The sequence below is a fragment of the Halichoeres trimaculatus genome, unplaced genomic scaffold, assembly GCF_033239565.1.
Source record: "Halichoeres trimaculatus isolate MK-OKI-2021-1 unplaced genomic scaffold, fHalTri1.1 fHalTri1_scaffold_8, whole genome shotgun sequence".
Classification (NCBI taxonomy): domain Eukaryota; kingdom Metazoa; phylum Chordata; class Actinopteri; order Labriformes; family Labridae; genus Halichoeres; species Halichoeres trimaculatus.
The window spans coordinates 37,657,412-37,671,360 of NW_027437186.1; the positions used below are offsets into that span (position 1 = coordinate 37,657,412).

The 13,949-nt window shown below is 39.5% G+C and overlaps 1 protein-coding gene across 8 annotated transcripts in view; it reads right to left on the reverse strand.

The window, feature by feature from the left end:
- The window catches only part of tmem72 (transmembrane protein 72), a 114,150-nt gene extending 100,248 nt beyond the window's left edge, over positions 1 to 13,902 (reverse strand). For 2 of the 8 annotated variants that reach the window (XR_012598566.1, XM_074675482.1), the window contains exons 1-2: positions 13,813 to 13,902; positions 13,517 to 13,603 (exon numbers count right to left, since the gene is read on the reverse strand). Coding sequence is in view for 3 of the 8 variants with exons in the window: in XM_074675482.1 (XP_074531583.1) it covers positions 13,517 to 13,585 (69 nt within the window). In the remaining 5 variants the exon portion in view is untranslated. The other 6 variants (XR_012598564.1, XR_012598562.1, XR_012598565.1 and 3 more) reach the window with 6 other exon arrangements.
- Between the last annotated feature and the right edge of the window lie 47 nt (positions 13,903 to 13,949).

Consider the following 13,949-nt stretch of genomic DNA (forward strand, 5'->3'; position numbering starts at 1 on the left):
TGCATGTAACCAATCAGATGGTACAGTGGATGGGACAAAGCTGGACAGAAAGTTGTGGTAGTACTAGTAGAAGAGCCCAGTTTTATTTATTTATTTATCTTAATCCACAGTCATATTAAAACAAAAAGGTCAGTGCCGATATTCCAAAATGCCGATAATTGGCCTGGCTGATAATCGGTCTATCCCTAACGGAAACAAAGTCTGAGCAGATGATCTCTCACTGCTTGTGGATAAAAAGAAGTTTGGTCTAGACCAAGACTGTAATCTCTCAGTCATTATATGATGTTTTAAACTCTTCATACACGTTCGCACTGCTTAAAATTTCCCCACAGTATCTAAATGAGCTGCATGTGTGAACGCAACAAGCCACAACTTTTAAACAAACTTCATTTCGAGTTTTCCTGACAGATTCTTAGTGAAATGTCAACAGGAAGTTGGGATGAAAAGGCAAAATGAACTGCATGTTGATGGAGTGATGGCGGCACTTTCTTGGGGTAAACGTCGTCTGCCTTTTTCACTTTGCTGCTCAACACTTTGTGCAGATTTGAGTGTTTTCACTTTGAATTCGTATCACAGAAATATCAAGATTCAAAGGTTTTTATTGTCGATTTCCCATGTACACGAGGACACACAGAAAAATCTAAACACTGTTCCTCTCTTCACAGTATAAATGAAAAAAACAAGGTTCAAAGTTTTTATTCACCATTCACCAAGAGTCCGGACACATAGGGAATCTTGTGGGGGCTCTCTCAGAGTCAAGGTGTATAATACATTTAAATATATAAACGATATAAAAAATACACTGGAGCACTAAAAAGCTTGTACAGGGAGAGGTGTGCACAAGAAGTATGATTTGTATGCGAAAAGTGACAAAGGATTGAGAATATTGCACATATGGGAGAGATTTCTTCACCACAGTCGGACTATTGCAGTGTAGTTTAATTTAATTTAATTTAATTTAATTTATTTAAATTTAATTTAATTTAATTTGTTGTAATTTAATTTAACTATAATTTAATTTAGTTCAATTTAATTTAATTTGATTTAATTTAACTTTAATTTAATTGAATTTAGTTCAATATAATTTTATTTAATTTAATTAAGTTCAATTTCATTTCATTTCATGTAATTTAGTTTCATTAATTTGATTTAACTTTATTAAGTTTAATTTAATTAAACTTAGTTCAATTTAATTTAATTTACTTCAATTTATTTTAATTTAATTTCCCTTTAATTTAATTTAATTTAATTTCCCTTTAATTTAATTTAACTTTAATTTAATTTAATTAAGATCAATTTATTTTATTTAATTTAGTTCAATTTAATTTAATTTAATTTAATTTAGTTCCATTTCATTTCATTTCATGTAATTAAGTTTCATTTAATTTAATTTAGTTCAATTTAATTTAGTTTAATTATTAAAAAATATTATTTGCACAGATTTAGTCAATTTATTATGTTTTAATTTTATTAATTTTAATTTATTTAAACATATTTTCATTATCTCAATACATTAAAAATAAATCAAAAACTACCAAATTATTTTTTTACTTCTATTATTGTTATGTTTATTTTATTTAAGTATTAAAATATAAGTTATTAAAATATATAGAGATTTCAATGTTAAAATAAAAGGTAAATAAAATAAAAATCAACGAGAAAAACAACCTATTGACACGGTGCAGGTAGTGTGCTGTCCTGACAGCCTAGGATGTGAGAAATATCTTGATAGACAGTAGTGAAAATGATTTTTAAGGTGCAACAGATGAAAGTGCAAAGAATCAGCTGAGGTAGAGTCCTTATGTTGGATGTTTTAGTGGTGTTAACCCAGAAACTGTTTTCTGAACTGCTCTTCCTGAATTTGGGCTAAACCAACATTCCTTGTGTGCAATTTTGGACAAATAATCCTTGATCACTTCATAATGCGGCCTGTAACACCATGGTAAAGTAAAACTAAAGGTCTGATGATCTGAACCAACCCTCTGAAGATCAGCTACACCTGATGGAGGAAGTCAGCAGCGCTGAGCGGAGGCTCAGGAAGGAAGGACAGTTGTGGGTAAGTGGAGGACGGGGACAGGGTTGGCAGCAGCAGGGATCTGTGTTTTCCACCGTTGGATCCTTTCTTTGTATTAAAGTGAGAGCTGGTGGAGAAACAATGAGATGGAGAAGAAAATGAGCTTCATGGTTTCTATATTTGCTCCTTTTCTCTCCAAACGCTCCCCGCTGACCTCCAACACACAGAGAGCATTTATCTCCCTCACTGACTCGACTCCTTCGCCCAGTCTTCGTCCCAGAGCTGATATCAGATTGGGTTTCACAGCAGCTAATAGACTTTTGGCTCGGAGGCATGGTACTTTATCTATCCCAGAGTCGGCCTTTCACGTTCCCAGAAATACTCCTCGTTTATCTGGACGTGTCCTCGCTGCACGATCATAAATCTGTGGAGAAAGAGTCCTCTGCGCTCCTGTCAGGGGGCTAATGTTGCATCAAGTGTTGCTCCAAAGGGTCGCGTGATGGTCACAACCTTAAGTCCTCTCAATCCTGACGCTGATGCTTCAGTAAACTTTGAGGTTTTAATGAGAAGGAGACGTTTGTGATCAGAGCCCGGCGTGAGGAAGACCGGCCAAGTGTCACACGAAGGTCTGGAGTCATGAGAAAGTGATGAAGAACAGTCCTCATCAGGGAGACGTTCTCTCTGCTGACCTGGGATCTGTGGAGCACTTCATACGGTCTACGGGCGCAGCTGGAAAAACTCCTGATCCACGATGGAGATAGGGTCTCTGAAGACGTCAGCGCATTTGGTTTGGTCCACTAAAGACATCAGATAATCCTGCTCATGCTCTCTGTTTCCAGTAGATTAATTAGCGTTAGCTATAATCACACATGTGTCAGAGGCTTAATTGAAAGTCTCTGGGATGAATTTCAGTTTCCAGATGAGTTGGCGTCTGTTTCCAACCACATTACACAACCACAAAGCCAGAGAGTGGTTTCTCTGCTTTTTGGACCACTGGGGAAAGTCAGGAAGCCAGAGAGGCCTTCCTGTTATCGTCACACCGTGCGGCGTGGCTCAGCGCGGCGTGTGTGCCTCTAATCACGCTGAGTGAGGACAGGGCCCAGCTGATGGCGGTGCAGAGGGTACGTGTGGCAGAGGGGCGGGGCAGGCTAACAAAGCTTCAGGCTAATTTACGGCTCCCAGGGCAGACGTAGATCTGATCCCTTCTCCTCGGTCATGAGGGGCACCCCGCCTGCGCTCAACACCCTGTGATCCTGCCCTGGAATAAATCAAACACTCAAAGCCTGACCAACCTGGGAGCCGCCCCACCAGCCGAGGGGTCCTGCTCTACACGCCACAGGCCTGGCGTAAATCACCAGAGGCAGACGGAGGGTGAGACCAACAAAGGGCCCCCGTGAGGCTGAGGTCCCCAGAGACGGGGAGCTCTCTGGCTCTGATCAATGCTGGTTTTAGTCCAGGTTTCTCAGGCATGCACCGATAAACCAGATCTCACAACGGGTTAGGAGAGTTAACCCCTCACTGCCTGAATTAAGTGGAGATTGTTAACTTGAGTATAAAAAAGAAAAAAAAAAGGACATCATGACGTCATCTCATTTGGCTTGAAGTGAGGTCCCCACAAAAACTGCTCCCCCTGGTGGCTGGCTGCAGTATAGGTAAAAAAATCCATCTCCCCAGTCATTCCAGATGGGCTGTGGTCAAACTTTAAAAAATGAATACACCTGGTAGAAATGTTTCTCACGTCTGATTGTTGTGGTGATTTGAAGATATCATTTGGCTGTCTTGTATCCAAGTCCTCTTTTTTCTGAAAGTTTCGTTTTCATTAGTTATACGAGGTTAAAAACGAGGTTTTACGTCACATTTAACGATGATTGACAGCTGACGCTCTTGTGTATTTTTTTCATGGACTGTAAAACATGTCGGGAGGTAGAATCAGGAAGTGATTAGACTCTCCAAAGGAAAAATATTTATATTTTTGTCATCAATAATATTGATACCAAAGTTGGTATTGATATCCAATGATACCAGAGTAAAAATACCGATTCTCTAGACTGCTGTGATTTTATAAACATGGCGTCCCAACAGTGTCTGTGTCTGTTTTTGTGTTGTAGTCTTCATCTCTGTCCCTCAAAAAAGATTTTGTTTTAATTTTACCTTAAAGTGATAATATTTCACAATTTATGTTCTTAAGAAAAGAATTTCACACAAAACAATGTTTTATCATGACATTAGGCGCCGCCCGGTTGGCTATGTCTGCCTTTTGCAGCAGCTCTCTCTTCGTTGTCCGTTTCTTGTCATTTTTCCGTCTCTTTTTCGTCATCTTTGTATTTGGAGTGGATCATTACTTTGTTTGGCTCATTTGTTGGTCGTGGACACCAAACTTTTAGTGTCTTCAGTGATATTTTTTACTACTTTTTCTCCTGTGTTTGTCTGGAGATCCTACATGTAACCATGGCTGCATTGTTTACATGTGAAATCAGCTGTTAGCAGCCTGTAGCATGTCAATGCTAACTGGTGCGAGGCCGGATGTTTCCCACAAGGTGAGGAGAAGGAGGTGAGGACGACGTGCTGGTTCTCAGGTGTGAGCTAAGAAGTGACGACATGGACCTGTCCTTCCATCCATCGTTATTGGGAACGTAAGATCTATCTCCAATAAGATGGACGAGCTAGCTGTGCTAACCCAGCAACAGAGGGAACATTACTTTTGTTTTCTTGATTGCTGCTGTGACTTCAAGTTCGTTGTACTTGTTACAATGACAATAAAGTTTTATTCTATTCTTATTTACTTATGTAAAAATTGTTGTTGGTGCTGAAATACAAGGGGCACCAGATGAAATCTTGCCTAGGACACCAAATTGGTCAGGGCCGGCTCTGTAAATAAACTGTTATGGGTTAAACATTTCATAACCCAGCAGTCATACATTTATTTTGTTATTATTTTAAACACATCTCCCATAATGTGATTTATCATCTTTGTGTTGGGAACATTTCGTGACCTTTGACCTTCTTAAACCCTCGGCCTGAGTTTCACCACACCATCAGTTTATTTACACAGCCGCTGATGCTCCTCTCTGTTGAAAAAGTGATGATAAAGTCACCTCTAAAGTATGTTTTCTGACAGTTATATAAGGACAAGGGTTTCCCAAAATATATTTACTGTGAAAAAGGAAATTCCTGTGAAATATTTCACTGATGCTGTGAGTAAATCATTTTTTTATTTATGTTTTTTCTCCCACTTTCCTCGGCTCTGTCGTGAAGCCCTCAGGGATTCAGTTTACAGTTGATAATGTGAGCACGAGGAGTGTGGAGTCGCATCCTGTTCCCAGAAGATCCTCGGCGTGTCTCAACCCTCAAACAGGAAGAGATCTGGACCTTTGTCACCCAGCTTAGACCCGGACCCTTTGTCCCAACTTCGCTTCAAGATTGTTGTGTAAAAGTCTGATTAATAGTGTGTTTACCCCACTTTTTAAGACACAAACTTCCACAGAAGAAGTCTTTCTGAACCGTGATGACTCCAGCCTCGTACTCTCTGGTTCAGCACTTCATCACCAGCGGTTCCTGCTGCTCTGCTCTCCATCACTCGGGTTTACTGCGAATCTGTTTTTATGCCCATGGAGCTAATTGCCCAGTGGGTGAGGTCCCTGGTGTGCAGAGGTCCCCCAGTTAAAGTTTGAGAGCTCAGCACACATTTCCGATGACGGTCCACATGTTCCTGATTAGCCTGAGAGAACAAACACACAACAAACAATAGAGCTGTTCAAGTCCTCGCTCTCGCTGCGTCCCATGTGGGCTGAGCGGCATCAAACCTATCGAGCACGGCGGGGAAGCGGCGCGGAGAAATGTGAAGAATCTGACTCTGACTGCTGGCGTTGAAAGGCGTGGAAAATCAGCGCTCACAGCCAAACGGGTCCAGGATCGGAGCGGGATTGAGTTTGACATTTGGAAACATTTAAGTTGTGAGGGAGAGTAAGTGAATGTTATAGGTCCAAACTCTGCTGATGGATGCTGTCAGGATTCATTTACCTTCAGTCGTGTCTGTTGCGGGGTTAAGGAAACCCGTTTACACGCTACTGTAGTTTGTTATGAGGATAAAGATATCAGACGGAGCAATGACAGGAGGAGGCCTGAGGAGCAGAGGGATGGGAGCAGGAGACGAGTACGGAGGCTACGTCTCTGCGCGAGCTAACAGGCTTCAGATGGAGGAGCGGCGTGGAACAGGTGGAGCTGGACCACTAGAATCTGGACCTCGTACAGAGGCATTATCACGTCCCCTCCAAGATTATGGTCAATTGTCATGACAGCAACCTTTAAGTTTGCCTCAGTAACTTTCTGTTCTTTCCACGAGCTGAAACGCCAGCTCTGACTGACACCTCTGGGTCCCATCAGACCAGACTCTGGATCTTCAAGCTCTCTCTGAGGCTGTCAGAGCGTCATGGAGAGACACGACCGATGAAACTTCTGGTGTGGTCAGGGTTTAAGGATGAAGAATTTCACAATGAGGCTACAATTTATTTTTGTGCCACTGAAACAGCATCTGAGAGACTGTAAAAAACATAGTCTCCACAATGTCCTTTCTAACAGCTGCAGGGTGCCCGTTAGTCACATGAGCTGAGCTGTGTCTCTGATTGGACAATCAAACAATCCTAATATCCTCCAAACCGCCGAGTTCAAAAAACATTCAACACCAAATCTAGTAAATAATTATCTTAAAGACAAGTTTTTTAAATTTATGAAAATGTACATGGTATGTTTATGTTTTTTTATTTGAAGTACATTTGCTAAAATTTCAAAATTTACAAAATTCTAAGTTTAATTTTTAATTAAACAGTTTTCTTTTTTTAAATTTCAAAAAATGTGGGAAAAAGTCAATTCAATAAGCACTCAAACATTAAAAAAAATGAAATTCATTTTTTTTAATATGTCAATTTTTTAATAATTGCAAATATTTCAAAAAAGAAAAATTTCAAATACGTTTAATAATGAAAAGTTGTGTAACTCTAAATTTTTTTTGGGAAAAAAAGAAATTTGGAAAAAAAAATAAAAATTGAAACTTAAAAAAAATTAAGAAATTCAACAAGCACTCTACCATTTCAAAAATTTTTGGAATTAAAAAAAAAATTAAAATGTGGCAAATTTTAATAATTGAAAATATTTTGAAAAAGAAAATTTTCAAATAAATCCAATAATAAAAAATTGTGAAACTCCAATTTTTTGAAAAAAAAAAAAGAAATTTCAAAAATTTGCAAAATTGGAAGCTTCAAAAATTGATGAAATTCAACAAGCACTCAAATATTTCAAAAAAATTTGGGATATTGACAAATTTCAAAAATATGTCAAATTTTTAAATCATTCAAAATTAAAATAATAATAACAATAGTCATAATAATAAAAATAATAATAATAATAATAATAATAATAATAATAATAATAATAATAATAATAATAATAATAATAATAATAATAATAATAATGAAAAATTGTGAAACTCCCCCAAAAAAATGAAATTTTAAAAATTTGCAAATGTTTTGAAATTTAAAAAATTTGCTATTATTTTGAAACAATTATTACTCCTCTGAGTTGTTGGTGTTTTTTTTAATTCTGTATTATAGAAATATTTTTTCATGGTCAGTTTAAGAAAATTCAGGTTGACAAATAATTTGTCTTTCTCTTTATTCTGCAGACGAAACCTTTATGGATGAACTCAGACGTGCATGTTTCCTTGTTAAATGTCATTTACACGTCACATAGTGTCCCTTTATCTGCTGTTATACTGAGCTACTCATCAGCTCTGTTTAAGACTCCACAGATGAACTGTGGTTTCTGTTAGAGGCTCATATTCAGAGTGAATCCATCATGAGATTGTTAAGTGTTCACTCCCAGCCCACAGTTTAGGGTGTAAAGCCACCAATCTGTGACCATGTCTCCATCTGTTTCCCTGTTTCCTCCTGCTGGTGTCAGTCTGTGTTTCAGGCCGCGCTCTGTGTCGGGGCAGAGCTGCCACTGTGCATCACCAGAACCGGCCTGATCCCTCTGATGTGGTCCACAGCTATCACAGACTGGAGTCCTCGAAGCCACATCTTAGACCTGACTTTAGATATATCACTGGAGAGCAACGGGAACCCAAACTCTCACATCGTGGTTCTGGTGGTTTCCACACAGACCTGGTCCTGATTCTTGGTGCTGTGGTCTGTTCCAGCTGTGTTTGGGGTCTGCTAAACTCACACTCTGAGCCCAGCTGACAGAAAGTGACCCTGGAGAAGGAGGTGCATGTGAAAATGTTTGGTTGATGTCAGATCCAGTTTGCGTGCAGGTGTTTTCCAGCGCTCAGCAGGAAACAGGTTTTATAAGGTAATAACGATCAAACCGCCTCCTTCAGCTTCACACGTTGGACGGTCCAGCTCACAAACCCATCCTGGATCAGTTGTTTATAAGACCACAGTGGAGTTGCTGTGTGTATAAACACACACCTGCTGCTGGGTGAAATCACAAGCAGATGAATCCACTGAGGACTGACACCTCCAGACGAGGAGCCAGCCCACCCCTTAGATTACTGTCAGACCCACAGACCGGTCTGTGCTGAGGGGGACCGGGGGACACATGGGAGACATTAGCGCTAAGATTATGGCCACACACGTGTAAATGACAGCAGAGCTGAAAGCACATTGATAGAGACAAGATGATGCTTTACTCGTGTTGATTTATGGAGCAGTCACTGACTCAAATGGTTCTCCTCCCGTCAGAACGAGACCCTGAGGTGGTCTCTGAGCCGGGAACATGAAACATGTTTAACTCACTGCATGATGAAATTAACATGCATGTATATGTTTGTTTCAGGCCCTGTTTTAGCCCGGCGGCAGGTTGAGCTGAATTTCCTGAATGTCACTCCCCACGCTCGCCCTGTTTCCTGCTCCATCATCTGCCCTGTTCCTACAACTGAAGGCATAAAGAGACAGAAAATAATTTAAAATTAAAAGAAAGAAAAGAAAAGTCAAAGCAGAGTGAGCAAGATGTGAGAAGAAACATGAACGAAGAGACAGTTAACTGTTCAATTTTCCTCTCTTTGATTTGAAAGTGAAGCATTCCCTGTAGCGTCCCAAGCTAAGGCCATAGTTTACCTCTCAACAGGTGTCTTTTAAGACCTGTATTTCCTTCCTTTATTCAGCATCAGCTCACACACCATGAGAGCTGAGGCCTATATCACGAAGCGCGGTCAACTTATCCGCGGTAACTCACATCTATCCAGGGTTGAGTAACCGTAACAATGGCAATCAGGATAATCGATAGCACGACGCGAGTTATCAACACGGTAACTCAACCCAGGATTGTCTCATCAAGAGCCGTGAACGCGCACGTAAAAGAGGAGGGCTCAGAGGCAGCTGACCAATCACAATCATGAAGAAGAAAGCTCCGTACGTCACCGCTGAAGAGCAGCGGCTGATGATGCAGCAATACAAGGAGAGAAGCAATAACTTGGTAAGGGGGAACACGGTAACAGCGGCCAACCGCAGGCAATGTGCATGGCAACGCAAAGCGGACATAAAATAATAAATGCTACTGTGCAAATGACTTGCGTGTATTCCAATTATCATGTCATTCTCCCAGATGTAATCCTTCTGGAGTCAGAAGAACATGGAGCAGATAAAAAAACAGATACAAGAACATCATCACATCTGATAAATCTGTTTCATGCAGTGGTGATTGCTCTAAGACAACAAGGGAAGCTCAGCTTCCCCTAAAATGTCCCTAAAAAAAAGTGTTGATATGTTCTGCTGTGTGAACATTTCATTGATAAAATCTGAGCTAGAATTCCTTCATCTTTAGTTCAGAATCAGCTCCTATCACAGGTAACTGGCTCCACCTCCTTCTCATTCATCCTGGGAACGCTATGAATTAATCCCTAAGTTACTTGAGGGCAGCAGCCAACACGGGATGCCGTAAACTTGCTCAGTGCTCCTCAGCCCCGACAGAGTACATGTCGCTGCCTGTGGCAAAGAATCACAGGGCAATGCACAATGTCTGTGGGACAGTCAGTGCACCGCTCCTGCGGGTTGCACGGGGAATGTATGGCTCTAATATTTCTCAGAGGTAGAGTAGTCCGGGCCGTGAGAACCTATACCTCTCATACATGGAATCATCGCTCTGATCGATCTTTAAACACCCTTTCTCTTCGTAACTCTTCTTACAACTTGTGTGCCTCTGTCCACCGGGCTCGGGACAAAAGGGCAGGCCATCGTTTCTGAGAAGCCGATTGGTCAGTGGGAGGGGCTTTTTATAGGATCGTATTCAACCTCCAACTTATCCTGCTCCAGAGCAGGATAGCCGTTTGGAGTAGGTCACCATGGTGATCTACTCTGATAAAAAAAAGGAACCGGCTTCATGCTATCGGTAATCGAGAGTTAACCCTGAAGTTATCTCGCTAAGACACTAATCCTGCTTCGTGATATAGGCCTCTGGTGGACAAGACTTAACAAAACAAACCCTGACCAATAACAACAGTTCAAATTTTACACACATACCTGGTAAAATACCCGGCAAACAAACCTCGCAAGATTAATTTTAATGCCTGAAACTATAAATGACTTGATGGGCTTGGAGACGCCTAAGACAACAAACAAACAAACAGAGCTGACTCAAACACATGAGAAAAAGAGAAAAAAACAGTAAAATGGTTTCTTATTCCCAGCCTAGCAAGACGCTACCTTGGTGAACGATTCACCCCATGTACCACCTGGCAGGACGTACCTACTAGCATTGTTTTATCTCATTTCCTGTGTACACACACTGAACTCAGCCTTCAAAATAAAAGCCCAACTCTGTTTCATCAATATGCAAACAAAAGAATAAACAAGGGGGAAAAAAATCAACAATAAAGCAAACAATCACAGCTAATACCTGGCTCATTCATATTCACACTTCATTTTCCCTTCAAATATGTATTTTGAAGGATTTTTGCTTGGGAAATGTTTTACTGAAAGCACAAACCCAAAGCTCAGCAACAGATTCCCTAAACTTGGTGAGATAAGAAATGATGTGCAGAGTTTTTTTTGGATGTTTTGTTAAGTTTTAGTCCAGATAATAAACTGTATGACTGCTGTTTGTGAGGTTTGAATCAAACACTGAGACGGAGGCAAAAAGAGCAAGAAAAACATGTTTTAAAAGGACGTGTTGAACTTTAAGAATGCAGAACAAATGTAATTTAACGACGCAGAAAACAAGATAATAACAGAGTTAGTCCGTGTGGAAAGAAACATCTATGACCTAAAATCTGACCGGTTTACACGAAGCAAAACTACAACCGTGTCATGTCATGAATGTAATTGATGAACCTCTATTATCTCTGAATTCTTGCTTAAATGATTCACTCCTGAAACATTCGTCAGACTCCAGGCAGCCGATGAAGGCCAAACAGAGAGAAACATCCTTTATCAGAGGAAGAGGAAGATAACAGATGGACTGCAAACTTCATCACTGCTCAAAACAGACAGAGAAATAAAGCACGAATCAGATCAGCAGTGTTAGCATCACACCAACACACCTTATGGGATTTTACCTCCAGCCTCCTACACCTTATAAATCTTTCTCCCCCTTTGCATAAAAATTTGTCAAGTGCAGCTTAAAGAAAGACAACAGGGAGGGTGAAGACAGACAGGAGGTTAACATTCCTCGCTGCTGCTCAGCCCTGCAGTCACAACACAGCGTGAGCGTGTCGCTTCATTTCTCTCTACAGGTGATTCAACAGCAGCTCGTCGTTTATGAGACGCCGTGGGTCTTTGTATCAACATCCCCAGAGAAAAACCAACAAAGACACTGAGCCTGTTGGCCAACTTATCAGCTCACTGAAGATTAAACTACAAGAAAGGCCTACTTTCCATTAACGTGACACACTTTCTCTTTAATCTTTTACTTTTCTCCTCTGGTCTCTGGAGAGGCTCTTTTGAAGGTGACCCAAATCTACCATTAAAGAAAATAAAAGACTGTCTCCATCTGCAGCACGATGTTTGGAAAGGTGCTGGCCTTATCAAGCAAGATCTAGTTGGATGGTTCAAGCTTTAAAACTCAAAAGCTCCAAACTTTCTCTTTCCCTCTCTGAGAAACAAACCGCTCTGACCGTGCTCAAACACAAACACAGAGGGAAACATGTCAAAATGTGGTCCAGCACATCTTCATTTGTTCAGGGCAGGTCACAGAGTTCCTCTGAGGTCAATTTACTGAAACAATAATTAGCTTAATGGCGCCATCTAGTGACAAAGATGCTACACTGCTGCAACAGTGAACAAAGACTACAATGCGTTCCATGCAAGGTTGCCAGGTCTGCTTTCTTTACACAAAAAAGGAAGCCCAATTTTGCTTTTTGTGACATCACCTTAGAAAATCAGTAAAAATGATCATAGATAACAAATTATTTGAGTAAATTTTCCATAAAACATTTCTCAATAGGCTTTTCAAAAAACATGCCAACACAAGTACAAATCTGGCACATTGCCGCTGACAAGACCAAGGGTCTGCAACCCATTTCTTTTCATTTTTAGAAGTATTTTAAAATTACAAATTGTTTTTGAAATTTTTCAACTTTTTGAAATTTTTAAAAAATTTGGAACATTTTTGCATTTTTTTAGTTATTTTTTTGCAAATTTTTTAAATTTAACATTTTTTAAATATTTTATTTAAACTTTAATAATAAAAAACTAAGACATCAAACGTAGAATGTAATTTTTTTTTAACGTTGTTTATATAGTTTTTCACTAGATTTTAACTATATATAGATTTTTATACACTTCATTGCCTTTTTTCTTAAGATAAAGTAGATTTTGTGGCTCCTGAATGACTTAAACCCAGATGAGCTGAGGAAAAATTTAAAGTAGGCCTACATTTTTTCAAAAAAAATGTCAACACATGTACAAAGCCTATTTTTTTTTTTTTTTAATTAAAACAACAGTGTTTGCATGAATAATTGTAATTGTTTGACAACTGATCATGTTGCCTTGGCATTACATTTAATTTGAAAAACTGCTCCTTTTCAACCGTCATATTTTGTTGTACATTGTACTTTGTCTTTCCTTTCTTCATTTATTAATTTTATCATTTTACAAAAGACTCCTGTGGACAAGTGTTGTAAATTGGCACCTTTGCTAAATCACTTAAAACAATGCATCTGGTTCTCCAATGTAATTGTTATGTCCACATCAAATAAACAATAAATATATAAATATATAAATAAAAATGGCTCCTATAAAAATAAAGTTGCAGACCCCTGGTTTAGACAACTCACACAGTTACAAAAAGCAGCCAACTGCCACCAACAATCAAACAATCATCATCCAAAACATTTCACCACAGAAGCAGTTTTAGATTCTCAAAGCGAAAAACAACTCTCGCAAGCACTTGAACCAGATAATAAAGCATACAAAATTATACACAATTCAGCAACATCAGCACAGGTCACACAGTAGCAGTAGCTCATTAAATAGCTAGCTTACTTTAATCATAGCTCTGGAGCTGACTTACTGCATTAATGTAGCTTGTTCTTGAAAGTTTCCTCCTCGTCCAAAGGCTGTGAACTGTCACCAACTCCATCTGCTACTCCTCTGTGTCCTGAATATAACAAAAAACACAAACCAAAGCTCATCATCACAGTCACTGAGCAGACCAAATCACATGGACACTTCTTATAATGCTGGTAAAAGGTGAATCTCAATCTGGATTAATCTACCAGAGTCCCAAACAGCTACATACAGGCCTCCAACCAGGCGACCAGTGTCCTGCACTGAGTAGTTTAATGTTTGTTTCCATGTTTATGTTACCTTTTCAAACTGGTGTCCTTTTCATGTGCCGTCGTCAATCCCAGTGTAGTTTGTACATAATGCATGTGAAACCACGTGTAACCAATTTATCCCTTAATTGCACGAAAGCTGAATGTGTCAAGCTAATGCGCTTGTTT